Here is a 26,419-nt window from a genome sequence, read left to right as displayed (position 1 = left end):
CTCGAGCATCCTCGCCCAGCTTTCGACGTGCCTTCCTACTCCCCAGCAAACCTCGCCAGAAACGCTCCTTCCGCCAGCTCCTCGCGCCCTCCGTCGCCGCTGCCTCCGATGCGTCTCTTCAACCGCAAGGGCTCCAAGCCCCAGGTTTCCCCCAACGGCAGCCAGCCGAACAGCTCCAATGGCTCCCTGCGCTCTCCTGGACCCACCCCAAACGGCTCTCGGCCTACAAGCTTCCCAGACATCCCTCTGCCAAAGGCCCCGGATCCAACCCTCGACCCGGCCGGCTATCTGCGCAGCATCTACGCCGTCCGCGAGCGCTCCAAGCTGGTGCTCGAAAAGGCCAAAAAGAACCAGCTCAAGCACTTCACGGTCGACATGAGCAAGTTTGGCGATGTCGCCCGCTTTGTTGTATCGATAATCAAGGTAAGCCTCATTTTGCCGCGCAAGGATGCCATGCTGGGCCGCCTCCCTCTAACCGTGCCTGCAGCGCGACTATGCGCCCGACTACGCCTCCATCCCACCCCACGGCCGCTGGCAGCACTTTGATGTGGGTGGCCGCCCGCGAATCGACCAGCTCATGGCGTCATGGCCGTCCACTGTAGACAACCAAGAGCGCACCCGCCGCCTGATTGATCTCTTCCTCGTCTCCGTCCTCCTCGATGCAGGTGCAGGCACCAAATGGCAGTACAAGAGCAAGGAGTCGGGCAGGATCTACCGCCGCAGCGAGGGTCTTGCCGTCGCCAGTCTGGAGATGTTCAAGTCCGGCGCATTCAGCAGCGATCCCAGAGAGCCCTTCCAAGTCGACAGTGCGGGGCTGAAGAAGCTGGACGTCGCAACAGTGGCGCGTGGCTTGCAAGTCAACGCCACAAACCCAATAGACGGTCTCGAGGGTCGCACCAGCCTGCTACTCCGCTTAGCAGAAGCCCTACAAAATCAAGAAGTCTTTGGTCTCGAAGCGCGGCCAGGAAATATGCTCGGTACGCACACCTTCTACAAGTCATGATGTTGGCTAACACTCTCAGACTACCTCCTCTCGCACCCCACTACACAAGCATCATCAGTCCCCATTATACCTCTCCCCACACTCTGGAACACTCTCATGGACAGTTTGACCCCCATCTGGCCGGCAACGAGGACCCAAATCGATGGTGTACCCATGGGCGATGCCTGGCCGTGCTCCGTCATGCCATCGCACCCTACCCACCCGTGGGAAAACATTGTCCCTTTCCACAAGCTGACACAATGGATGACCTACTCGCTAATGGTGCCAATGACGAGGCTACTCCACGTTCACTTCCCTGGCGCTGAGCTTCTGACCGGGTTGCCAGAATACCGAAACGGTGGACTTTTCATTGACGTCGGCCTTCTAACACTCAAGCCCGATGACCAGAAGCGCGGCCTCGCACAATACCAACGCAACGCACAGGTGACAGGGCAACCGAGCATGGAGGTTGTGCCGATGTTTACCGCCGACGATGACGTGATCGTGGAATGGCGCGCAGTCACTGTCGGGTTACTCGACGATCTCCTAGTCGACGTAAATCAGCTGTTGGGCTTGAGCGGCTCTGACAAGCTTAATCTGGCCCAAATGCTGGAAGCTGGTAGTTGGAAGGTAAGTTTGACATGATTCCCATGTTCTGGATGTAACTGACCCACAACACTAGGGAGGTCGAGAGATTGCTGAAGTGTCGCGGCCCAACACTAAAGAACCGCCAATCATGATCCTGTCGGACGGCACTGTTTTCTAAGATACCCCTTTCTTCGTTTGTTCCGCCCTTCTTTCGCTTCCTTCACATACAGACATCGTGCAGCGGAAGCACGTATCCGATACCCACGAGGGACCCTTGCCCCAGCCGCCGCAGTACCTTCTAATTATGGCCAAGTGGATGGGATTTATGATACACGATCTTGACGGTCGCATTTGGTGGACAGCTTCTTGTTTATACGTTCTGCTTTGTCACACCAGCCACGTTTACGTTTCATTCTACTTTGGAAGCGCTGGCGGCTTAAGATTCATTTCATGTGTTGTAATAATTCCTTACCATGACTTTTGGAATCTCCGTAGCCTCGTACCAGAGCCTTTTGAACGAGAGCTGGCGCCTTCACTAATCTTCGCAATGGGGAATTTTGATCTGACTAGAACTCCATGAACATAATACAACAAATACTATGATGTGCATCGCTTTGACCACACTGTTGATAGCAAGGATGGCCATCGCGTTTCCCAGAAGGAATGCGGAGTGCGGAAGTGCCCCACTCACCTGCCAAGAAGAGACCCAAAACCGCTCGGGGACGCCAAAGCTCGCCCAGGCGTGCTGTTTACGGTACGTCATTCCATCACCAAATCCCACGCGACGGCTCCATATTACTAGACGCTTACCACTCCGCGTTCGCTACCAACCTTACCTTTGTCGCGCGGCGGTCTTTGCACAGCGCACCTTATCGCGACTCGCACGTAGCTTCTTTCCACAGTCGGAACGCTATCACCATGAACTCGATCAAACGGCAGAAGCAGCGCAAGGTGCTGCTCATGGGCAAGAGTGGAGCTGGCAAGTCATCAATGAGAAGCATTGTGTTTAGCAACTACGTCGCCAAAGATGTCCGGAGATTGGGTGCGACAATCGATGTTGAGCACAGCAATATCAAGTTCATGGGAAACCTCATGCTCAATCTCTGGGACTGCGGAGGGTGAGCCCATCAGCTACCAGACCAGACGATAACACGCACTGATCTTTCGCAGTCAGGACGGCTTCGTCGAGAACTACCTCAACCAATCTAGGAACCACGTCTTTGGCTCCGTCGCCGTCCTCATCTTCGTCTTCGACATCGAATCGCGCGAGTTCGCAGCCGACGTCGTCTCCTACTCCAATATCATTCGCGCCCTCCACGAGTGCAGCCCCAACGCCAAAGTCTTCTGTCTTATACACAAAATGGATCTTGTACAAGCCCGCCTCCGCCAGGCCATGTTCGACGAGCGCGCCGAGTACATCCGGGAGGCTAGCGAGGGGTTCAAGGATACGGTCGAGTTCTTCGCGACAAGCATCTGGGACCAAAGCCTGTACAAGGCCTGGACAAAGATCATCTACTACTTGATACCGAATGCGGGAACGATTGAGGCCCTGCTGGAACAGTTGGCCGAGGTTATTGATGCTAGAGAACTCATTCTGTATGAGCGTACGACTTGTCTTACAGTGGCACATGTTACAAGGCAGACTGAGGAAGCCAATCCGTTCACGGACCGGTTCGAGCGCATCTCAAGCATCCTGAAGACGCATAAACAGAGCATGGCGTACGTACCTGTCCTCCAACCAACCAACGATTCAAGACTTGGCTAATACTCTTTCCCTCATAGGAAACACACAAATATTCCTGCCGGTAGCGCAAACTTTGCAGAAATGCAGATCAAAACGGGTCGCTTCATGTTCTTCATCACACGTCTCACCGAAAACACAAACCTCGCAGTCACTATCCCGCCTTCCGAACAGGTCTTCAACGCAGCCCGCGTGAACATCTTCCAAGTACGACCCAAATTCGCCGAACTCGACATCGCCGCCAAACCTAGACCTCCGATTCAGACTGCGTTTGCAGGGAGCGCGGATACGAGCGACAGCACAGATAAAGGGAAGCAGAAGGAAGTAGGATACGGAAATGGCGTCTAGACGTCGCCTAAGCACAAGAGGGAAGTGAAGAGGATTAAAAAACTAAAAGACAGCTTGACGCAGGGCTTCGAGGATATGTTTGAAAGGGTCGACCCAACATGGGAAGGTTATGAGGAAACGCTGGACCAGACTAACCGGGCGAAGCGATTCTTACAGAATTATCAAAATTCTGAGGCTCTGCGGGTTTCAGAAACGTCGCCAGCACACAAAGAGGTAGAAAGGGCCTCAAATACTCGCCCATTGAACGGGCAGCGGAAAGAGGCAGAAGTGGCTGGTTCTGATGGTGTACCTTCGGCCGGGAGTTGAAAGTCCGTCTTTCAGCGCCGTTTTCCAGCAAGTACATCGTGGAGATTCAGAGACAAACTCCACAAAGTCCTGGCATCCATTGATGTAACATTTCTCAGCTGGATTGGCTAGTTCGGAGCTTGGCTCGACATTGAGAGGTAGCAGATGTAGCTGTATCCGGAGCGGTTACAAAGACATGTTGAAGATACCGATTCTTGAAGATCTTCAGATCCCTATCTATCTGGGCGTGCCGCTCCCTTCTTCATTCGCCAAACGCTTAACGGCAGTTGGCTTGCGACAGATGCTAGCCTTCGCCTCGACATACTGCGTGCGGCAATGATCAAGAATACCGCGTTGACCGATATCCATGGATCCCATGCGACAACACCCGACTATTGTGATTGCGTTGAGAAAACGCCGCATGCAAATCTGCACAGAGAGCGAGCCAGGCGCGCCTTGTGTAGGCGCCAAAGCGAAGAGACTCAGGCATCCATCAGCGCCCCCACCAAGACTCAATCTCACCACAGACGTACATCGCGCAGGTCTCGATCTGCGCTACCTTGCTAGCACCCATGCTGCAGATCCAAGAAATCACAAGAAAGCACATCCAAGAGAAAACGGTTGGTGCACAAGCAAGGCCAAGCGAGAATGCGGGGAAAACAACCTTCGCCTTTGTCTGATCTTGATCATCGCAAAGCCTTGGGTTGAAAAACGGGGCAAGACGGCTTCGCCATTCTTGATCGAAAACAGCAAGGAAGAACCTTGAAGCGCTGATGTCTTGCTAATTTGCATAGCAAGTGAAGTACTCGTTGTAATCCCGGAGTGTGGTATTTGCTATACAAGTGGCCGCAGCACTGGTCAAAGCATTTGCTGGGTGGGCTGATATATTAATTCCAACCCCTCGGGATTTCCCTGGACTTGCAATGCATTTTTGTGCATTTACATATGCATGTAGATATGGCGATGAGTCTTGTGTTACATTGCACCATGCCGTCATGTGAGATCCTCGTTCGCTTCAGCTGAGACGTGGGTGTGGTATGGGGCTTGGCCTTGGGATACCAAGATGGAATGACTGGGAAATGCCAAGGCGCGTGTAGTGTATATGGCTGGTTGGCTGTTTCGTAGATGGGACATAATAGTTGTGTCTGTTCTTTTGCTTCCGCCTTTACTGTATCGGTTGTGAGCGCACGATATTCCTTGGTATCGAAGAAGCGCCGAAGCCGCGTATCTAGAGCCATGGGTTTATATTATCCGGATGGCCTCGCGGCTTGTAACATCGGCATCAGCCTTGACCCCTCCTGGCCCTCGCTTCATCGCATCAAGGAAGTCCAAGGCGTGAGAACATTCGTCAAAGCCCGGCCAAGTCCACTACCCAAGAATGACCAAGTGCTCCGCCTTACCGTTTTGCAGCCACCAACGTTGGCCAGCTACCAGCTATTATGCGGTGATTACTTACCCTGGCCTATCGCTATATGACGCTATTGGCTGGTGAGATGGTACCGCGTGATCGTGTTTGAGCGTTTTGTTGATGGATGGGAATGGTTGCATGTGTGAGGATCGGTATTGGCATTGCCCCAAGACGGGGAAACTGCAGCATTTAGCAATGAAGCAGTAAGCCTTGATGACACCGACATATAAGCATGCCTGTTCACTTGGTTTCGTCTCCTGAAGCTCCCCTCGGCCTTTTCTTCTGCCTCTCGCCTTTTGCTGGAAGCTTATTTGAAGCTATTTCCACCTGAGCTTGAACGCCAAACGCACGCAAGCCCTAGTTTGCACGTCCGAGTCTAGTCTGGCGATGGCGGAACCTGAAAAGGAAACTAAGATTGAGTAAGCTACTTGTCGCAAGCTGAAAATGGCCATGATGTGAGGCTCAAACTGTACTAACCGTGTGTCTTCCAGTCCAGTGGTGGTGGATGAACACCACGAGCGCAAGGCGTCCATCTTCGACGATGAACAGAAACGCAAAGAGAGCGTCGCTCGCCTAACAGCCAACCTCGAGGGCGAGTAAGTAATCCCCTATTTGATCAAACCCACCAGCCACAGGCATATTCGCTTCCCAGACTTCATTATGGCATGCTTAAGACTCGCTCCTACTAACAAGCCCAGAATCCGCAACCCGCTCGTCGACATCTCACGAGAGCAGCTCCTAGCCAACGTCCACGACTTCGCTACAGAACACCAGCTAACCGACGTCGAGCCTCTCCTCGTCAAAGGCGCCCTCCTCGCACAGTCACCCGCACTCTTCGAAGACCTCGAAGAGCTGGATGAAGATGACCGCACCGCCGTCCGTGAAGAAATCACTCATCGCTTCAAACTACCTCGTACACTCTACTTCACCATCATCCTCAACTCCGTCGCAGCAGCTATCCAGGGCTGGGACCAAACGGGCTCCAACGGCGCTAATCTGACGTTCGGTCAGGCGCTTGGTATTCCGGATTCTGGGCCTGAGTGTGAGGCGGCGGGGACGTGTGAGAAGAATGGGTGGATCATTGGGTTTATCAATGCTTGTCCTTATATTGCTATTGCTGGTGAGTTTGTGGTCAAGGGGCGTCGCGTGAATAGTATGCTAACTTTGTATTCTCTCTTACAGTGTTCTGTGCTTGGATCTCTGGTGAGTAGGCTTTGAAGTTTCTGTCGTCTCATACTGTCCCTTGCTAATGGCTCTAGACCCCGTGAATGAACTCTGCGGTCGTCGTGGTACCATCTTCATCGCTGCCGTCTTCTCACTCTTTGCACCCTTCGGTATGGGTCTGAGCCAGACATGGGGCCAGCTTGCCGTTTGCCGTGTGCTTCTGGGTGTTGGTATGGGTCTCAAGGAAGTTACAGTGCCCGTCTTCTCAGCGGAGAATGTTCCGGCTAGTGTGCGTGGCGGGCTCGTCATGTCCTGGCAAATATGGTGAGTTATTGCTGTACGAGATGTATGCGAGACAGAAACTGACCTGGTAAGGACGGCTTTCGGCATCTTCCTTGGTACTGTCGCTAATCTGGCTGTCATGGTGAGTCCGTGAACATCTTCGTAGTTTGCGACCACTGACAACGGGCAGAACACTGGGTCGATATCCTGGCGTCTACAATTTGGATCCGCATTCATTCCTGCCGTTCCCCTCGTCATTGGCATCTGGTTCGTGCCTGAAAGTCCAAGATGGCTCATGAAGAAGCGAAAGTACGCCAAAGCATACCGGTCCTTTCTTCGCCTACGCAACACTCCTCTTCAAGCTGCGCGCGACCTCTACTACACCCATTGTCTCCTCGAGCAGGAGGAGGTCCTGATTCGCGAAGCTGGAATCAACCCCAAGTCCAACTTTTTCACGCGCTTCATTGAGCTGTTCACGATTCCGCGGGTCCGTCGCGCGACGCAAGCTTCTGGTATCGTGATGATCGGACAGCAGGTAAGATAGCGGGAATTCACTTGGGATAAATGAGGCTGACGAGAATAGATGTGCGGCATCAACATCATCGCATTCTACAGCTCCACAATCTTCGCAGAAGGAGGAGCTACAAACAAGGAAGCCCTCATTGCATCTTTTGGGTTCGGTCTTGTGAACTTCACGTTCGCATGGCCAGCAGTCTGGACAATCGATACGTTCGGTCGCCGCGGTCTGCTTCTTTCCACGTTTCCCAATATGTTCTGGACGCTCCTTGTAGCTGGCATGTGCTACTACATTCCCAAGGATAGCGATGCACATCTAGGCTTGATTGCCTTCTTCGTGTACCTTTTTGGCGCCTTTTATTCTCCTGGAATGGGACCGGTGCCGTTCACGTACTCGGCTGAGGTATTCCCGCTTTCGCACAGAGAAGTGGGTATGTCATGGGCTGTGGCCACGAACAACTTCTGGGCGGTGAGTCAAGTCGAAGCGTCGGATTCTGTAGTGTGACCTGGACTGACTTGCTACGCCAACGATTAGGCAGTGCTGTCGCTCACACTCCCTCGCATGCTCAAGGTCATGAGGCCTCAGGGAGTATTCGGCTTCTACGCTGGTCTCAATGTCGTGGCCCTAGTCATGATGTAAGCCACTCTCGATCCGCTGCAACATTCAGAGAGCTAATATATCTCCAGCTTCCTTTGGCTACCCGAGACCAAACAGCGAACGCTTGAAGAGCTCGACTACATCTTCGGTGTCCCTACACGCACTCACATGAAATATCAAGCTGGCAAGAACCTGCCTTGGTGGTTCAAGACGTACATACTTCGTCGTCAGGGTCTCTCCAAGCCTCAGCTTTACAAGTTTGGCGACCAGCGCCCACCTGTAAGCGTGACGGCGCAGATGAGCTACGCTTGGAACACATACATTCTTCGCAAGAAAGGGTTGGCCAAGCCGGATGCTTATGTTCGAGCTGCGCCTCGAGGCGAGAAGCAGGTCTAGTCAACTTTGGAACAAAGTGTAGCGCGAGGCGAGAAGAGGTGGTGATGCTGGGCACATAAATCGTAGCATGTTTGAGCGAATGGAAAGGACTGATCGGTGACCTGATGGGGCGTGTGGATGGTTGTGGTGGCATGTGGTTTTATCGCTTCTTTGTTGATACCTTCGAAATCGCTCGACTGGGCATTGTAGTCTGTCACTAATTACGATGAATACCGCAGAGTACCTGGGTTATGGGTTTAATAGCACACGTCGCTTGTCCCGCATTGCTCCTTCTCCCCGTCGTTCGATGTTATGAGGTCCGCAGCGGTAGAATAACGAGATGACATCAGACAAGACTTAACAAAGGTAGATGGCGATGTGAAGTGGTTCGTCGTTGAGACGGATCGCCATCAGAATCCCCACTACTCAAGACGACGCCTATCGTCATGCAGCCCCACAAAAACGCGCTTCTCAAGCGCAGCGCGCGTCTGGATGCTAGCGGAAACCACAACCAACCACTTTCACATGCACCAGGAAGCATCGTAACGGCTATTCGGATGCTGCGCCAAACCCCGAAGGGCTCTGACAGGAGGTGCCTCGGCAGTCAGCCTCGGCATGAAGCTAACCACCAGCCAATGCACCCCAGCGCAGCTATCACGGCGGCCGCCCTGAGGGTGGGCTGATCATCAGCAACCCCATAACTCCAGGAACCCGACGATCCCGGGGCATATCCTCTTCCTTTCCTGTCTTCCGACTTAAAGTTGACTTGCCCCCATACGTTGCTCCCCTGACTTGGACGTCGGATCCGCTTCTCGCAGCCATTTCCCCGCATCTTCCGCAGTTCCCGCACGCTCTTATACAACGCCTGCGCTGCCGCCGCCTCGCGGGTACCTCACCAGCCTTGTCGCAAAGCATCACGTCTGCTTGACGAATACCCAAGATGCCAGTCTTTGACCTGAAGAAGAACCTCGTCTTCGTAATGGCGCCCGTACAGCCCCAGAGCGCGCTCGCTGGCTAATGCGAAGAGCAGTATGGCGCATACCACCGCGATCCAACCAATGTCGCCATCCACATAGCATGCGTGCCCGTCCTGCTCGCAACAGGCATTTTGTTTGTGCGTAGCCCAATCTTTCCGTTCCTTCCATCCTCCCAGTATCAATCGCTGACTGACCCGACCATCTAGGGCACCAACACACCCACCCTCCCCATCCGCCAGCACCCGCTGCTTACGCGTCTCAACCTCCCGTTAAATCTAGGCACAATCGCCGCCGCCACCTATTCGACTTTATACCTCATGCTCTCCCCCAACCTCGCCGGCGTCACCGTCACCCCCATAATCCTCGCCTTCGCATCCCTCTCCAACCGCCTGACGCAGCGCTACAACAACACCAAAGTCAACAGCATTGCCGGTGCCATCCATGTCGTGAGCTGGATACTACAATTCGTAGGACACGGAAAATTCGAGGGACGGAAGCCGGCTTTGCTAGACAATCTGGTCCAAGCCCTGTTTCTGGCACCGCTGTTCGTGTGGTATGAGATCTTGTTCAAGATGGGTTTCTACAAGAACCTGAGGAGGGAGGTCGACATGGGTATCGAGATTGAGATTGCCAAATTGAAGGCGAAGAGGGATGGAAAGGGTAAGGGTAAGGAGACTGTCATGGATGATGTGATTGACATCGTGGATAACGAGAAGGAGAGCGGTGATGAGGTTTGAATACCGAGTGAAATTGATTCCTCGGATATCTGAGCAGTAGTATGACAACTTCGAATATGATACGATATGTGTCGATGGTCACCATCGCTACCAGCACCGACCAGTTACAGACACAGTACTGTACAAACATAGGACACAACTTTTTGATCCACACATCCATAGCACTCAACACAATTTAGTACCCCAGACTCCCGATCTGCGTCACTCGAAAGCCTCTTTGAGGATGCTCTCACGCTTCAAGACAGCGATGAGGTCCTGTAGTGAAGATAGTTAGCAAAGGTCCAGAATGACACCAAGAGACACTCACTTTGAACGGATCCTCGTCAATCTCAACCAGAAAGGGCGTAATAGTCTCCTGGGGTGACATGATAGGCTCCTGAATTTCCTCTCCTACAATGCTGATGGACTCAGGAAGCTCCTCTAGTAGCAAGTCTGGCACATCGTCAACAGTAGTATCCGCAATCGCCGTGTTGATGGAGTCGATAGCGTCTCCGAAGGCGGTGGCAGTAGAAAAGACGGGTGTCTCGACAGGCGGGGTCACAGTAGACCCGGTGGAACGGATCCGATACGCCAGTGAAGAAACCTCTCTCTCCGTCTCCTTGACCTCAGTGCTCTCAACGGCAGTCTCATCTGTGTCAACAGAGTCTTCTTCCTCGTACCCTTCCCAGATCTTAAACTTTCCCCGTCGAAACGCCAGCTTTGCCGTGTTGAAGTTGACGATAAGTCGGAAGCGATTTGGTTCGACGTCAGCCCAGTATGTGTATGAGAAATGAATGTAGCGCGAGAAGTCAGCAACGTAGTTCCGAGCCGCGTTGAGGGAAGGGAATGTTGGTAGCCATGTGGGGATGCGGGTGAAAAGCTCTTGAATGTCGCTTTCGATTGCGCCTGTAATTAGTGAGTCAGTCAGTCTAGTACAGGGCGCTGGGAAGGGAGATGACATACCGTTCATCGTAGTCAACTTGCTCCCACGCGCCTTTGGCCCACTGACAGGCTTCTTCTCTTGTTCACGAGATTTGGACTTTCGGCACCGCCAATCCTCTCCGGGAACTTGCATATCAAAGTGACCGTCTTCATAAGCATGCCTCACAGTGTTGAACTTGACGTAACGCCGAAACCTCTCCTGCTCAACCCCTTCAAATCTTGTGTAGGTGAAGTCCTTCCAACGTGCAACGCCGTCAACATGTACAAGAGCATCCTCAACACCAGGGAAGTAGGACGGCCAGTAAGGTACAAGGGGAAGGAGGCGTCGAATGTCTGCTTCGACGGCCGCTAAAGCACGTTACATGTGAGCTTGGGAAGACCAAATAATGGAAACTGAACAAACATACCTCTCAGAGCCGGCCGGTCTACCAATCCGACCTCCAGATAGAACTCTCCCTGCTTGAAAGCCTTGCAAGCTACTACGAAGCATACCTTGTCCTTGATATATGCCAGCTCCTGCTTCGTCAAGAACTGCTTGGTGGTGATGTACTGGTTCCCAGACTGCTTGCAGGTAGTGTTGATGTACTCTTTGACTTCTTCGACGTCGTGGAAGTGTGTGGGGTAGGTGTTCATGTCTGTTTCCACTTTCGCCGCGGCGCAGAAAACAATGCCTGCAGATGTCAGTGGAGAACTCTGTTGTAAATGGGGAAAAAACTCAACGAACTTTTCAAGTGCTTGTTAGTGGGCATGATGGTTGTGTTCGCCAGTTTTGGTGGGTGCCTGTCACGCCGTGGATAGAGAGAAAGATAATGTTGTGTCGAGATACTGATGCAGAGGAGTGGAAGATGATGATATGCTCAAACTGTATTGCATTCTGATTTGAAATGACACCGGCGTTCTAACAAACGCACGTATTCCAGCCCAAGGCGTCGAATTCGCGTGGCACGTATCCAGTCGCCTGCAAACGAAGGCGGGCGAATCCCGCCTCTTGATGTCGGAAGTCGAGACCACTAAGCATTCGGCAACTCCAGGCACCGATTAGACTCCTAAGAAAGGAATCAGCTGTCCCAACAGACGCCACGATGTATAATATACAATCTCGTGGCTGTGCACGTACTACCCGCATGATCAATCGTCATGTCTGTACCAACACGCTCATTTTAATACACTTTTGACACCTGACATGCAACCTGTCTACTCTTCCTCGTCACTCTCATCATCGTCCACCCTATACAAAAAGTACTGCACAAACACGCCGGCATCCAACAACAATGTGCCAAAGCTGCCCAACAGCCAGCTCATATTGACCGCAATGTATTTGCCATACTCGGCACGTCCCTCACCGTCTTGGCAAACGTGGCCCCCACACTTGGGCTTGTATACTAGGATACTCAGAACATACGTCAGGTTGCCCAGGCAAGCAAACAGAAAGAATAACATGCTGATGCCTTCGGTCGACTTGCGGCGGTAGTTGAGCAGAAGCTGTGGGACGCGGGAACCGAGGTAAAGCGCGGCACAAACGTAACCGGAGACCTGGCCCCAGAGATTGAAGTGCAGGGTCGATTCGGGGGATGAGTCCTGGTCATCGGGCTGGCCGGGAGCGGTGGAGTTTCGTGCGCTAAGGTACCAGCCGAAAACACCGGCCGCGCATACAAGGACTATGGTTCCAAGATTGAAGAGGATCGTTTGCAGACTGGACTGGGCCGGATGGGGTCTGGCTGCAACCGCGCCATTTTGATGTGCAGCAGTTGAGTCATCGTGGAGCGGTGTGACAGGCGAGAGATGCGTGCCGTCAATGGAGAGATAGCGCTCACGGAATGACCCTTGGGAATGGCCGGAGCCACGGCGATCGATATCCGAAATGCGCGGTCTCTGGACTTCGATTCCATGGCCGTTGCCGTTTGTATAGGGTGAGCCGCTCGACTGGGGTCTGCGATGAGGCAGAAGTGGTGACTGCTCACTAACTTCGCTATCCGTGTCGGACTCATCGGCGGGCTTCTTATATTCATCGCGCAATGTAAAGCCCTTGTAGTAGAAGCACTGTAGCAGCAGCACGATGTCGGCTAAAGTATAATACACCGCCAAGATGGTCATCGTTGGCAGGACACCTTGCAGCACCGCGCCTATGATATTGAAGAAGTCACCGAGTAGCCATACTACGATGAAGACGACCGAAAGGCCCTCTGCTGAGCCTCTCTTCCAATTTTCGATGATCTGAGGTGAGAAAACAACTGTCGCACAGGTTAGCTCCGGCCGAGGTAACAGCCATGCAAAAGCAACACGGGGCAAGCGCGTTGCACAGCACGTAGTAGTACGAGAAGCTGTATCTCACGTACCTATCCAGCATGCAATGCTTATTGAACCAAATATCTGGCTGATGGCATCAATGTCCAATCGCAAGCCTTGCGATGGAGGAAACATCTTCGCTATGACGTAACCACCGAATTCCTAGCTCTTTCTCAGTCGCACAATCTTGGAGCAGCTCTCAAAAGTCGGAGGAGCTGGCCCAAAGTCCTTGCGACTTTACTATTGATGACAGATGCTCGCAAGCTTGCAGGTCCCTTCCCTGGCGATGAAACGCGACGTGAACGTTTCTCTTAACAAAGAGCGGCCGGCTATAGCTATGCAAGCGAGTCCCGGCACAGCCGCGTACGTAGGTGACGGATATATGTGGAAAGACGGTGGTGAGGATGTCTGCCGGGTAGTCTCTGATGAGGGCAAAGAATATGAGATGGAATCTAGAACGCAATTGCTGCGATGACTGACATGTGGAAAAATCTCGGGCGAGTACGTAATCCGGGGTTGCAGGGATGAGCTTCTGCAGGAACCAGAAAGAGCCGCACTAAGCGAGCTGCGAACATGTGCCTCACGCGACGAACTATTTCGAGCAATGGCTTATTTTCAGGAACTCGTCATTGGTTGATCATTATATATATACCTATGTACTTTGATGTGCAGATAGCTCTGTGTAGCCCACATACATCTCGTTCATTAACCAGTGCCCTCCCAGAAGGCAGCCGCCGCCGCAAGATCATCGACGTTGAGCAGATCGACGCCCTCGTCCCAGAGAATACGCCAAACCGCGTTCCTCGTACCAATCGGGTACGCCGGCTGGTTCCAATATCTGGCCATGATGCCCTTCTCATGTGCCATGTCAAGCTGGCTCCTTAGCGTCTCCAGCTGCGTGTCGTTGAACTCCCGCTTGCGCACTTCGCCAAAGGACGACGCAAAGTTTGTGGACGCAATTGGTGACTCATCTGCTGTGAGGTCCGCATATTTGGAGTCATTGAGATCAGCAAGTGGCGCGTCAAAGAACACGTCACGTGGAGACGACGCAAGAACGTCTGAAAGCTGGGTGTTTCCAGTTCCAATGACGGTAACGGGATTCTTGCGCAGGTTGGTTCCGTCGTAAGTTGTTAGCCAGTCGCCGCTTCGCAGAGGCTCCAGGGCTTCGAGAACAGCGGGCCAGGTCTCGTCGGCGGCAGTCTTCAAGTCGATGAAGAAGTAAAGAGTCTGTCCGCTGGAGGTGTCGAACACACCGTTCTGCTCGCCCGGCTGCACGAATCGAGTTTTCGGGTTCAGGCGATGCAGAGTGTCGAGGATTGGCTCCAGATAGAGAGACTGGAGAGTGCGCTTGTCGGTAAGGGCAGCAGGCTCATGGCCGACCTATCGTCGATTAGCGGTATTAGATGAAATTGCGACGCGTAATTTACGTAGAGAGTGCCATTCAGAAGCCACACATCAGCTTCCGTCGATATAGCACCCTGGCTCAGACCCGAATAGAACGGCACATCGCGCCAGTAATCATTATGGCTGTGGAACGGCTTTGGGATAATCTCCCTCGTGAAGTCCGTTGGGTACGTGTATTTATCGCTCTTGTCTGTGTTCTCGAGTATGTTCTTGAGTGGCGTCTGCTGCCCATATGGTGCTGCGCTGCAGAGCGCGGCCAGACTGGCGGTAAGAGCGAGCGAGCGCATGACGAAGGCGACGCGACACGGAAGATGCAGAGCGAACAGGAAGTTCAAACAAGCAATGCGGGAGCTTTATGAACGAAGCGCAACTTCAACAAAGCGATTGAAGGGTGACAATTGACGGTTGATGAGAGTTCGCATTGAAGCTTGTCAACGATGTCACTGGTGGGGACAGCCGTGGACATCCGGCCAATCCGGGCAAGCTGCTCGGCCCGTGGCAGTATGGCTTGCTTCTGGAGGCCTCGTTGCATGGCGACACGTGCTGGAAGAACAACAATTACTCGCCATTCTTCTTCTCACGAGCCTTCGTCGGCAGAAGAATATCGGAGTGTTTGCGATATCGGCTCGGTGGCTGTATGACCGAAGCTCTTATTGCGCTATGCCCAGGTGGCGTTGGCCCGTTGGTCGCTGCGTGGAATACTAGGTACCGCAGTATTTTCTGCTGATATTTCGCAAATGAGCATTGTAATTGTTGTTCTTCTGTCTGCAGATAATTTGGTAGTCCGAGACACGTCAGCATCAAAGCAGCGTGGTGTTCCAGGGTGCAGAGCTCAACCTGGGAAGGGTCACGCTGGAAGCACAAACACGTGTGCATACCATTGCAGGGAACAAACTTGAAAACGGCTTGCAATTGCCTTCTCTTGCAACTTTGTCTAGAGCTTGAACATGCTGTGAAACCTGGTCAACGGCGTCTCTAGTGGTGTCCCCGAAATTGATCGCAAGGTAGCTGGACGTGGAATTCCTGGTTGCACAACGAGTAGTAGATCGAAAGGCCTTGTCATTACTCTACTCACACTGCGCCTCTGTAAACAAGACATGTAGTACGGTGATGCTTACATCAGATGGCTGTGATGTAAATCCTGCTCGCGTTCCCCTGAAACCACACCCCATTACCGCAGTCTTGGTGTCTTTTCGGTCCTTCAGCCCCACCTGCATCTTCCTTCCAAGATTCAAGCTTCGCACCATGCATTTCCCTGGCCCTCAACGGGACTACATCGGCTTTTCTTTCCGCATCACGGGATTCTGGACGAGATCCTGCAAGATACTAGTGCATTTTGTAAAATCAGGGTCTTGGGCGGGGCTAGTGAAAATAATTGGTGGTCGCACGAGCCGTTTCGACATGCAGTAGCCGCTGCAACCACGGTGAACTGTGACCAAGCGAGACGACAAGACCCTGTAGTCGTCTGCATGTACGAAGGTGCATGCTGCAGAAGTAGGGAGTACCGTGGCTTAATGGCTAGCACAAGAAAGTTGGTGGCCGGTGGAATTGCGTGATGAGGGGGGTTGAGGTCAATGCGTCACACCGAGGACGTTCAGGGCCAAAGTCCACGCGTCAACGTTGCCACGGGTACAGCATGAAAGCAGGTTGAATAACCTCCAGTGGTAATGGGAGGCATGAATATTGCGAAGGTAGCTCATGTCACACAAATGGGTAGTTGAACACAATGATTTAAATCTCCTGATGGAGACATTGAATTGATAGATAAATAGGATATCGTTGAATCGATCCAACACCGTGCCGTGCATGCCATTGGCGAAAGCCATATGTAGACTCCCAAACGCCAGGCTCTCTCGTAAATAAAGTCAGATCAAAGCGTGATCTTTAACCATGCATCGCTAATACAAATAGCGTCTCAGACGCTTGAAATGAAGATGGTTGTGCAGTGTACAATCAAGGTGATTGTTATGAGCTGGTGGAGCTGACAGAGTCGGAAGACGATGCGCCGCTTCGTCGACGAGCAGAGTCGGTGGCAGTAGTAAGCTGGCGCTTAGTGTGCTCATGCATGATTCTATTAGTGTTAGTGAATGATACGAGTCATGTGCAAGAATGATAACATACCTCTGGTAGTCGGTCATGGCCCGGTCGGGGTCGTTGAGGTCGAAGTTGTTGGCAAAGTTGTGCTGAGCGCTCATTGGCTCCGAGAAGCCGTCGGAGACGTAGACTTGTTGGCGGTTCTCAGTCATGGCAGACATTGTCGTAGATGTGTCGTTGAAGTTGTGATAGAGGTAAGATAGTAGAGGCTTAAGTAAGATAAGACGTGTGTGAAGGGTGTGCTGGAGATCGAGAATTTGTATGTGAATCGATGAGCTGGGTGCTGTTGATGGGATCTAGAGAATCAGCAAGCGGGGTGCGAACTATATACCCTCCTGCGTCTCACAACGCACGCACAACAGAGGCGGACGGAACGACTTGGCCCATCATGACTGCGCAAGGCAAGAGATCGGCCCATGACTGTCGGCTCAAAGAAGTGATCCACCATGACCAGCGCGCTAGAGGGCCGCCAGCTTCGAGGCTTGCAATCAGAGATCTACAGGGTCCTTCTATGTTGGGCTGTAGTGGCCTCGTCCACCAATCACCGGCTTTCGATACTCACATCCCCGTTTGCGGTGGGTCTGGTACCTGGGCATCACGACTTCCGGGCTTGCTGATGATGTCGGCAATGACGGGGGTGCTGGGACAACTGTTTAGGGGACTTTCTAGCAGCAGGGCTGGCTGGCCATTGACAGCGGAGGATAGGCGTACCGCGTCTGTTGACTGGTGTCGCGACTTGAGGGTCAGGCGGTACATGGCAGCACATGCCCAGCGTCCTGTCTGAGAGCCGCCGAGCGGCAACTGTTGATTTCGCATGTTGCTTGCTATTTTCCCCATAGTAGGCTATCGACTTCGGACTCACCGTGAGGCTCACCCAGCTGCCATGACGCAGAAGCTATGTCAACATTCCAGCGGCACGGCTGTCTGTACGCTTCGTGGAGCACCGAGTCCGCCCAGCGACGTCACACCTCCTCCTTCGCTCAACTTCGAAACTCGCATTCCACAAGGGCTGCGGCCCAGCAAAGTGGAAGATCCCTCCAAGCTCCAGCGCCCCAAAGTTTCCGTGCACCAGAGAACGTCATCTTATCCTAGTACGGCAGAGATCGGCCCGGCGCTCCTGCATGGCTATGTATAAGCGGGTCTAGCGGAGGGCTCGCAAAAGCAGGGTCTCGCGCTACCGCATACCCGTTGCGTTCATAGCCCCCACCCAACCGCTCAGCGCAACATGTTCTGGCGCAACATCGTCACTTCTGACGTTTGTCCGTGTGACGGCTTCATTTCAGCCACTGCCATCGTCATGCAGGGTCTTTACCAACCGCCCCGGCCACCACCGACGCAGGTACCGCCCGGTCACGATGTCTTCATTACGCTGCCGCCTTGGGCATCTTGGAGCGCGCCGTACTACTAGGATACCGACGCTGCAAGAATCTGGGTATGGTTGTGTATTCTGGACTTCGTACGCCCAAGGCTGGAACGCCCACGAGGGAGATCCACGCAGAATCTCCATAGGCCAGATGTCCAGGCTTGTGATCATCACCCTGCCCTCCAATCGAAAATGTGCAATTAATCTAAGCAAATGACAGAGGTTGCGACCCACGAAAGATGATCTTCACGCTGCGTTATCTGCCTGTCAAATCAATAGCGGCTGCCTAATTGACATGTTCGAATCGAATATGTGGTTCTTCATTTTCGAGTATATTCGATCCCCTGGCCGAATTCCCGATGCCGCTACCCTGCGTCTAGACCCTTCCTGCCAGATTCGCATCTCAATTTTCCCATTCGCATCATCGCTCTGAGACCGAGCGCGCACAACACATCGCGACTCCGTATGAGGATCGAAACCCCGTCCCTTTGACGGCTCTAGTCCTCTTACAACCGCGCCTAATGGACGTCATGTCAACCCGCAGATCTGCATCCACGTTGACGGGTTTGACCACCCCACAACGCTTCCTTCCTAGAGCCCCATGATGCTGCTCGCTACTTCTTCACGACAAGCAGGGAGGTGCGGCTGTTTGCGCGTTTTGTGGGCTATGATGCCGCTCGTGGGGTTGCGGCTTGCCTCACCATGGATGCCAAACCTCCTGTGGAACTGTCCCGGGAAGTAACGTCAATCCGGAACATGTGCCGAGTTCATCGTCATCGGCACTGACTGACGTTTCGCGTCGAGCTTAGCTCTGAACGAGTCAAGGGCATACGAGTGACGCAAGAAACCATCCCTACAGCTCGCTGCTACAGCAACTGTCACGTCGGGAACTCAGCTCGAGCCTATCCAATATTGCCATAGGATTGTTCGAGACTCTTACCCGTCAATACAGCCCTGACCACCCCCCATTGTTCAGATGTGATGTCATGTCGCTTACTTGTTAAAACGGTGGCAGGACAGTCGTTCTCGAAATAGATCGGCATCGAAAACGATCGACAAACACACCACCACATCTGATGCCCTTAGCAGACCTCGTCATCAGGCGAGGTTCCCGCTTCGCCAGAGCAGCCGCAGCGCCGTACCCACTTACGGCATGACATAGCCGCTGGGTCTTGAGGACAGAAAGCCACTCAGACATGACATAACCGCACATTTACTGGGATTAGGGACATGAGCAAGGTGCATGACGCTGCTGCATCGAGATCCCTCTGCCAGGGATAATGCAAGCCACCAAATTGTTTTGCGCAACGCAAAGGTGGGTTTGCGTAAGTGTACAGGACCGCGAATGACGCACCACGAGCAAGTCCGATGAACGGTGTGCAACAGGCAGCGGTCAACCTCTGTTGCTGCTTCCACAGTGTTGTTGGAAGGAAATCTTCAGTTTTTGGCCGTTACAACCAGCCATTCCCGATCCCCCTTGGGCAGAAAAGACGTATCGATCCGGTGTCAGGGCCATAGTCATTGTGGGAACGTCACATACACATGGCCAGCTAAAACAGGACCATACTGAGCACTCTGTCGACGCCGCGGGAACCACACGCCTACGCTGAAGTCCGCAACGCCCGATACCCGCAAACGTACCCTTTAGACACGATGTCCACATCCCAGCGATCCTGCCTCTCGATACATCGCAGCGTTGCTCAGCAATACGTCGACCGAATCTCACGATCGCACCACGGCCTATCTCATCGGATTATAACACAGAGCCACGTTCAGGTACTGCTTACACGCGGCTACCCGTTGAGTGCAGGGTAGAAGACTGTATTGCAGATATTGCCATGTACAAGCTACAACACAGTACACATGAAACTGTTAGCAGGTTTGCTGAAGACCTTCATCAATGGTTTACATGTGCCACATATGGGCGTTGCTACTGGGAATAACCTTGGTCGTTCGTGAACGATACCAGGAAGTCATCCGTGATTATATCCTGTGTTTCAACCTGGCTTCAAGCAGCAACAACATTGCTCGCCTTCTTCTTCGCCTCAAGCGTCTCGTCTCTCCACTTACCCACTTGTTCTATCGCCTTACCTGGATCCATCTTGTGCATCAAGAGATAGCCCTGCACCTCCGCTGGTGAGAAGACCTTCTCCGGTAATGCATCAGCAAACTGCTGTGCCATCTCCGCTAGCTTATCCGGTTCGACCACGGCCGCGATAGACTTCTTAGGAAGGACAATATCGCCGAGCTTGTCTTTCTTCGCTTCCCGTGTAGGTATATGGTTTTTTGCTGTGACTTTGGATGCCTGAGTAGCGTCGGGTGTGGGGTTATCGTTGCTGAACATGCGCATGTACGTGTCGCGCATCTGGTCGCGTGTGGCGAGCGTGAAACCGATCTGCATGTCGACGCGACCTGGTCGGGTCAAGGCGTCGTCCAGCTTCTCTGGGGTGTTGGTAGTCATGATGAGCACGTGGCCCTCGTGAGAAGCGGCACCATCGATGACATTGAGGAGTCCGCTCAAACTGATCGCTCCTTGGGCTCCTCCCGAGGCTTCTTTTGAGGCCGCCTTCGATTTGGATGGTTGTTCTTTGCCTTCCTCCTGCGCAGGCTCTTCAAGAGACTCTGGAGCAGGAGCCTTCGATATGAGACTCTGTGGGGCATTTTGTATTCCAACTTTGGGTCCCTCGGTGATGGATTTAGTATCCTCCTTGGCCACAACCGGAGGCGGAAGACCTTCACGCCTAATACCCGCAGCGTCAATATCTTCAAGGAGAAGAACGCATCGGCTAGGTAGGTCATTGAATAGAGAGCTTAGCGCAGACTCGGAGATCCCGTCGTTGAGCGAAAGACAGTATATGTTTAACCCGAAGATGCCCGCCAAAGCGAATGACAGTGAGGTCTTACCCGTTCCCGGAGGTCCATGGAAGAGATAGCCACGGCGATGGGGGATTCCACGCGCCGCATACCAACGCGCTGTGGCAGGATTGAGATATTCATTGATATCTCCAAGAATTGTGGCTTTCTGCTGTAGGTCCAAGGACACAGTACTCAGTGGTCGCGATGGACGTCTGGACTGGCGTTTCCAGTACCGCTCGCCGCCACCTTGCTTCTGCGCAGGCGCCTGATAGATTGTCGTAGTCGTACTAGCTTTGTTAAGACTCCACCTCTTGACAAATACGAGGAGCTCCTTGATTGGCACCGCATTCCTACCCACACATGTGATGATGATCTCCTCGTCGTAATCCCTGACCTTTCCATTGTCCTTCTTCTTGACCCGCGCGAAACTGAACCATCTCCCTTCGTGTTGAAAATCGTAATCACCGTAATTAGGTTGGTACACTGGCGGTATGTTGCCCGACCACTTCTCGTAGTTGAAGATTCCATGTTCATCCAACACGTTGTCGTCACCGTCTATGTTTTCGACTTCACCGATCCGGCGCGTAGCTGCAGTCAGATGTCTGCTAGACGTCGTCATGCGCTGCACTGCTATCCAGCTCATGACATGGTCGAACAAGATGTCGGCTTCATCGATGGCGATGGATGATGAGTAATATGTGTAGAACCATTCGCGTATCTTGCGTACGGTAAAGACGCCTCCATAGTACAGGCCGAAGATGCCTAGCCAGATTGTCACAAATATTCCGATGTCGAATCCAAGGTAGCGGGATGTTAGATGCGCGATAGTGCTGTAGCCTGGGATAAACAGCTCTAGAACAGTCGACGGGATGCTGCCGCTGGTAATATTGCTACCAGTAGAGTTGAACTCCGACACAATGGCCTGGAAGCGCGAGAAGTCCATCGCACAATAAGTGTATGGGTGTTTTTGTCCTGAGTTGTTGAACTTTGTGGAAAGACAATAGAGCTGCAGGTCGCTCGTGCTTTTATAGTAGAGGGATTCTAGGTGCGTGGAAGGAAGCCTAGAAGGCAATAGTCATGGCTAGCCAGTGCGTTCTACGCAATGTAAATAGTGAATACAACGAAAGAAGAAGAGCTTCTCTCGGTGGAAACAAATCTCAGTCAAGCCCACAAAGTCGTGCCAGTTTGCTAAGATAGGAGCAAATGCTTATTACGTGTAGGAAGATTGGTTCACTTGATAGCGAGCCTGCGGCGGATACTTGTACAGCATTCAGCTCACCTTGAATCATTCTCGCGTCTCGTCACGGACACCGCATCATGTTTCAAAATTTCTCGGGGACCGAAATGCGATGATGAACACCTTGCTTGAACAGCACTACGCAAGCCTTCACTACTCAAAGCCGGTAATAACGTTTTGCCTGAACAGTCAATACAAAGTAAGCTATTCATGCAGATACTGCTGCCGATCTGCTTGTATAAAACATATTATGATCAGAGAAGAGCACATGCATGTGGTCAAGTATTGCAGGTTGTGGTCGGTGATGAGGCAGTTGAGCAAGTGAGATCGACTGTGATATATAAGAAGCTTCGCACGAAGGGATGTGTCGCATTGGCCTGGGGCAACAAGAGGACACGTGGACGCATGGCAGACATGTACGTACCTTCGCGCATTGAATACTCAGCCAACAGTCATAACTAAGCATCGTCAAGTCAAGACAGCACCACAAACCCAACAGGCAAAAGTCAATCGACTCACCAGCGCACACACTACAGGGCATAGATCAGACACACGTCGTTACAACAAAGCAAAAAACAGATTCAATGGTATCGTGCGCAAATCTACATCTCTCCTTTGTTTCTAAGATCCACTTTCTTTCTTGTCCCTACAAGGGGGCACAAGCTGTGATCTGGCTCAGCCTTCCTACAGCCTTCCCCAAACACACACCAACCCAACAGTTCAAAAACAGAATGGTACAGAAAGGTAAAGGGAATCAGACAAAGAAAAAGGTTTTTGCCCTCGCCATAGCTACGTGTCTTGCCAAGTGATGTCAATCCGCGCGAACCCCGGCTGCCCCCAATGGAGGGCCGAAGGGAAGGGATGCTAGAAGCTAGGCAGGAGGGACCAAGTGTCTCCTCTATTGTCGTCGTGTGCTGTCGTAGAAGAACGCCGATGTGCATGCAAGAACCGTTTATGCTTTGGGTGTGCTTATCGTCAAAGTCTTTTTTGTTTCATTGAAAAGTAAAGACTTAGTTGCGGCCCATGTGACCGTGGTCGCGGCGGTGCTTGTGTGCGTGTCGGCGGCGGTCAGCACCAACAGTGGTGGTGACGACAACCTCAACAATGGCAACCTCGTACACGACACCGTCCTTGGTGTAGGTAGAGGTGGACACAATCTCGTCGTCCTTCAGGGCGTTGGCGATGTCGGCAATGGGGGTGACGACAGGCGCAGCGTAATCGGCCATGGAGGAGGAAGAGGAGGACTTGGTAACCATGGAGGAAGGGCTCTCGACGTTGTAGACAGAGATACCGCCGCCACCGAGGGAGTGGGCAGGAGCGTAGGACTGAGTAGGGACAGGGGCAGAAGCAGAGGAGGAGATGGGCTTGACGGGCTCCTCGTCGTCCTTGTCGCCTCCCTCGAGGGGAGAGGCGTACTCGGGTCCGTATTGAACCTTGACGTTACCGCAGAGGCCGTTGGAAGGACCAGCGCAGTCGTCAATGTCGAGAATCTTGGGCATGTCCTGGATCTTGCACATGGCTTGCTCGGCCTGGGTCTGGAGGCTTCCGGCGAAGACAGGGCAGTCTTCAACGCGACCAGAGAGGTTGGTGCAGGTCTCGACAGCTTGTTGGAGGGTATCGATGTTCCAGCCGTTGATGAAATCAGCGTGGTATCCGTAGGCTGATTCTAGTTAGTAATTGGCTCGTAAGGAAGCTAGCACGTGAACTTACCAGTTGGGTCACCGTTGGAGAATGTGAATTGACCAGGCATGCCCTTGAACTTGTTGGTGTTCCAGATGGTCTCGTAGAAGAGCGTAGGGTAGCGCTTGTTGTAACCTTCAGGGCACTCGCCACCGTCGACCATGTTGGGGTAGGCCATGTGGCTCTTGTGGTCAGGCGCGGTCGCATCACCGTTGCCGCACGAGGGGAACATGATCTCAGCACGGATACCGTCAGCGCAGTTCTCGTCCATGTACTCCTTGTCGGGGAGGAAGTGACGGTAGCGCGAGCCCTCAGGAGCCCTGCCGTAGTTCATGCAGTTCATGCCGATGGCCTTCTGGCCAAGAGACAGCTGGGTCATGTCGTCCGCAGTCCAGGAAGAGGTTGGCGGGTCAGGAACGGGACCGGTGAAGTTGCGGAGACGTGTGTCACCAGCGAGCATCTGGAAGCCTTCAGGGAAAGCCTCCAGGTTGTCGCCGATGAGAAGGTAGTATGCGAGCATACCACCGATCTGGGGAACGATCTCGGTCTTGCCATTCTCGTGAACGAAGTGGAGGGAAGGGGTCCAGTAGGCGGACTTGTCGTCGTCGAACTGGCACGAGGTGCACTCCGACTTACGGAGCATGTCATAGGTGGTCGTCTCGGCGAAGTCTGTCGGCTGTTAGCAAACTGTATTATCCGCGAAACAGCCCCTGCCTTAGGCGCCCATATGGAGAGTCGTTGCATGAATGATTCGCGTGGACCTTGTCATCTTGGGGTCCCCTTGTTTGGACGTTCCCTGACAGATCCAGAACACATGCTCACTCATCATACGCCCTGCCAAGAGGGCCGAAGCAGGAGGGGGCGGTCTTCACTTACTGCTTCCACCGTGGATGGTGTGGCTGTGAGAGGAAGCAGTTCCCTCGTCGACGATGGGGTCGAGACGCGCAAGCGCAGTGCGGTCGGTACAGGGCATGCGCCAGAAGGCGCTGGCAGTGCCGGAGAGGACGGCCGCCGCGTAGAAGGGTGCGAAAGACTTCATGGTTGAATGGTCGGTCGGCTTGAATTGGGAGGGGAGTCGGTGGTTGAGTAGTCTTGCGAGAAGGTCGGTTGTTGAGACAGGGTGAGTGCTTTTTTCACTATGCTGGTCGGAGGGGATTCGAAGTCGCTTCCGGGTAGGTTGACGAAGTGAATAACTCAGGCGCCAGGACTCTCCTGCGCTTCAAGAAGATAGACCTAGAAAGGAGTGTAGCGTTGTCACGAAGACAACTAGTTGGATGGGTAGCGAATGTTGCTGGCGGTGCCAAAGGAGTGACAGGGCGAAGGAAAGGACGCAGTAAAAGAAGGACGGGAGAGATGGGGAAACGGGCGGTTATCACGCTGGAACGGTGCTAGAGGCTTCTTTTAGGGGAGATGAAGGCATACTTTGGTTTAGCGAGGTGAAACCCTAGATTAGTACGTGGAGCATGGGACGTCCTGGGAGCGTGCTGCCATGCTCTCGTTGGACCGTGAGGCGCTGCGCACCGGCCGCTAGTCCAGGAACAGTAAGCTGAAACATGTCAGTTAGGGGATCCTTCACATGGATAAGCTGAGTACCGGCCGGCAGCCTTGCATAGCCAAATGAGTCGGGCACGCTGAGGAGCCGCATTGTGTGGAGGCGGCGCTGGTGATGATGGTGATCGTGAAGCATCCGCGCCGCTCCCGTCGTCGACGCTGCTGCTCCAACGTCTCATGTCCAAGGCGATCTACTCCACCCTCGCGCACCTGGCTCATCTGCGTATTCGGTAGGTAGTCGCACGTAACACCGGCCGGCGTGCCACAATGAGGCCGGATCATCGCTTGCTGTCGTCTTTGTTTGGTATAGGTAGTCTGGGTACCTGAATTGGCGGCAAGCCGTGGCCCGTTGCAGCATCGCAATCTCACAGGCCGCCGCTCCCACTGGCAGACGGTCCCGAAGTGCTGCACCGGCGGCGGCGACATCATGGCGACCCACTGAAATGGCACATCGCAATTGCAATGCGGGTGTCGGCAGAGGCGTCTATGTCATCGCGATAAACCTCCTTTTCTTTTACGATAGGGGCGGCTGATCTCTGGCCACCTGCTGTTCTGCGGCTGTTTGCACCACGCCAAAACAACGCTGCCACTGCTGGCCCCCTCTCTGTAGTAGTCGGTGAGCGGCTGTCTGCCTCCATTCGCGCGGGACCCCGGGACAGCGAGATTGCGCCAACTGGCTCCAACCGGCGCGGCAATAACACGGCGAAGCGTAACTCTCGTTCGCCATTTCGCTACTCTGCTTGGTTGCTTGGTGGTGACTTGTCACGACACGGCGTCCTGCCTGTGGTCCGAAAACAGCCTCCTCGTGCGGCACAGCAGTCGCACAACCTTCTTCACGACCTCGCTGCTCACGAGCGCACGCCGTGGTTGGACGCGAGGCATAAGCGCCACGCCCCTCGCCTCGTGTGCTGTAATTCCCGCCCCGGCTCCATACAGCCTATCGATAGTGAATTTTCGTTCCTGCAGTAGCGCTCACCACGGCGTCATGTGCTGCGCCTGGCTAAACTATCTCCTGTTCTGTGATTT

General features: G+C 53.3%; 10 protein-coding genes across 10 annotated transcripts; 4 read left to right on the top strand and 6 right to left on the bottom strand.

Annotated features, from left to right (window-relative positions):
- Positions 1–108: 108 nt before the first annotated feature.
- Positions 109–1,748, top strand: J4E84_005471 (uncharacterized protein; the record flags this gene model as incomplete). The annotated part of the gene is made up of 4 exons (XM_049388068.1): positions 109–423; positions 488–977; positions 1,023–1,612; positions 1,665–1,748. The coding sequence occupies 4 exons, from the start codon at positions 109–111 to the stop codon at positions 1,746–1,748; spliced, it is 1,479 nt and encodes a 492-aa protein (XP_049244308.1).
- Positions 1,749–2,488: 740 nt separating this feature from the next.
- J4E84_005470 (uncharacterized protein) lies at positions 2,489–3,659 on the top strand (the record flags this gene model as incomplete). The annotated part of the gene is made up of 3 exons (XM_049388067.1): positions 2,489–2,688; positions 2,741–3,289; positions 3,353–3,659. The coding sequence occupies 3 exons, from the start codon at positions 2,489–2,491 to the stop codon at positions 3,657–3,659; spliced, it is 1,056 nt and encodes a 351-aa protein (XP_049244307.1).
- A 2,080-nt stretch (positions 3,660–5,739) lies between these two features.
- J4E84_005469 (uncharacterized protein) lies at positions 5,740–8,308 on the top strand (the record flags this gene model as incomplete). The annotated part of the gene is made up of 10 exons (XM_049388066.1): positions 5,740–5,771; positions 5,844–5,948; positions 6,051–6,472; positions 6,535–6,555; positions 6,612–6,840; positions 6,892–6,940; positions 6,989–7,333; positions 7,382–7,783; positions 7,850–7,950; positions 8,002–8,308. 10 exons carry the CDS (start codon positions 5,740–5,742, stop codon positions 8,306–8,308), a joined length of 2,013 nt encoding a protein of 670 aa, XP_049244306.1.
- A 919-nt stretch (positions 8,309–9,227) lies between these two features.
- Positions 9,228–10,001, top strand: J4E84_005468 (uncharacterized protein; the record flags this gene model as incomplete). The annotated part of the gene is made up of 3 exons (XM_049388065.1): positions 9,228–9,263; positions 9,318–9,401; positions 9,471–10,001. The coding sequence occupies 3 exons, from the start codon at positions 9,228–9,230 to the stop codon at positions 9,999–10,001; spliced, it is 651 nt and encodes a 216-aa protein (XP_049244305.1).
- A 201-nt stretch (positions 10,002–10,202) lies between these two features.
- On the bottom strand, positions 10,203–11,555 carry J4E84_005467 (uncharacterized protein; the record flags this gene model as incomplete). The annotated part of the gene is made up of 4 exons (XM_049388064.1): positions 10,203–10,256; positions 10,309–10,886; positions 10,944–11,270; positions 11,330–11,555. The coding sequence occupies 4 exons, from the start codon at positions 11,553–11,555 to the stop codon at positions 10,203–10,205; spliced, it is 1,185 nt and encodes a 394-aa protein (XP_049244304.1).
- A 561-nt stretch (positions 11,556–12,116) lies between these two features.
- Positions 12,117–13,016, bottom strand: J4E84_005466 (uncharacterized protein; the record flags this gene model as incomplete). The annotated part of the gene is made up of 1 exon (XM_049388063.1): positions 12,117–13,016. The coding sequence occupies one exon, from the start codon at positions 13,014–13,016 to the stop codon at positions 12,117–12,119; it is 900 nt and encodes a 299-aa protein (XP_049244303.1).
- An 897-nt stretch (positions 13,017–13,913) lies between these two features.
- J4E84_005465 (uncharacterized protein) lies at positions 13,914–14,899 on the bottom strand (the record flags this gene model as incomplete). The annotated part of the gene is made up of 2 exons (XM_049388062.1): positions 13,914–14,588; positions 14,636–14,899. The coding sequence occupies 2 exons, from the start codon at positions 14,897–14,899 to the stop codon at positions 13,914–13,916; spliced, it is 939 nt and encodes a 312-aa protein (XP_049244302.1).
- Positions 14,900–16,577: 1,678 nt separating this feature from the next.
- J4E84_005464 (uncharacterized protein) lies at positions 16,578–16,867 on the bottom strand (the record flags this gene model as incomplete). The annotated part of the gene is made up of 2 exons (XM_049388061.1): positions 16,578–16,683; positions 16,734–16,867. 2 exons carry the CDS (start codon positions 16,865–16,867, stop codon positions 16,578–16,580), a joined length of 240 nt encoding a protein of 79 aa, XP_049244301.1.
- Positions 16,868–20,077: 3,210 nt separating this feature from the next.
- J4E84_005463 (uncharacterized protein) lies at positions 20,078–21,868 on the bottom strand (the record flags this gene model as incomplete). The annotated part of the gene is made up of 1 exon (XM_049388060.1): positions 20,078–21,868. One exon carries the CDS (start codon positions 21,866–21,868, stop codon positions 20,078–20,080), a length of 1,791 nt encoding a protein of 596 aa, XP_049244300.1.
- Positions 21,869–23,172: 1,304 nt separating this feature from the next.
- On the bottom strand, positions 23,173–24,881 carry J4E84_005462 (uncharacterized protein; the record flags this gene model as incomplete). The annotated part of the gene is made up of 3 exons (XM_049388059.1): positions 23,173–23,822; positions 23,873–24,511; positions 24,719–24,881. 3 exons carry the CDS (start codon positions 24,879–24,881, stop codon positions 23,173–23,175), a joined length of 1,452 nt encoding a protein of 483 aa, XP_049244299.1.
- Positions 24,882–26,419: the final 1,538 nt, after the last annotated feature.

Source organism: Alternaria hordeiaustralica (assembly GCF_023758085.1).
Source record: "Alternaria hordeiaustralica strain BMP 2776 chromosome Unknown scaffold_9, whole genome shotgun sequence".
NCBI classification, from domain to species: Eukaryota; Fungi; Ascomycota; class Dothideomycetes; order Pleosporales; family Pleosporaceae; genus Alternaria; species Alternaria hordeiaustralica.
Note: the sequence above shows the minus strand (reverse complement) of the source record. Positions and strands in the feature narration are given on the sequence as shown.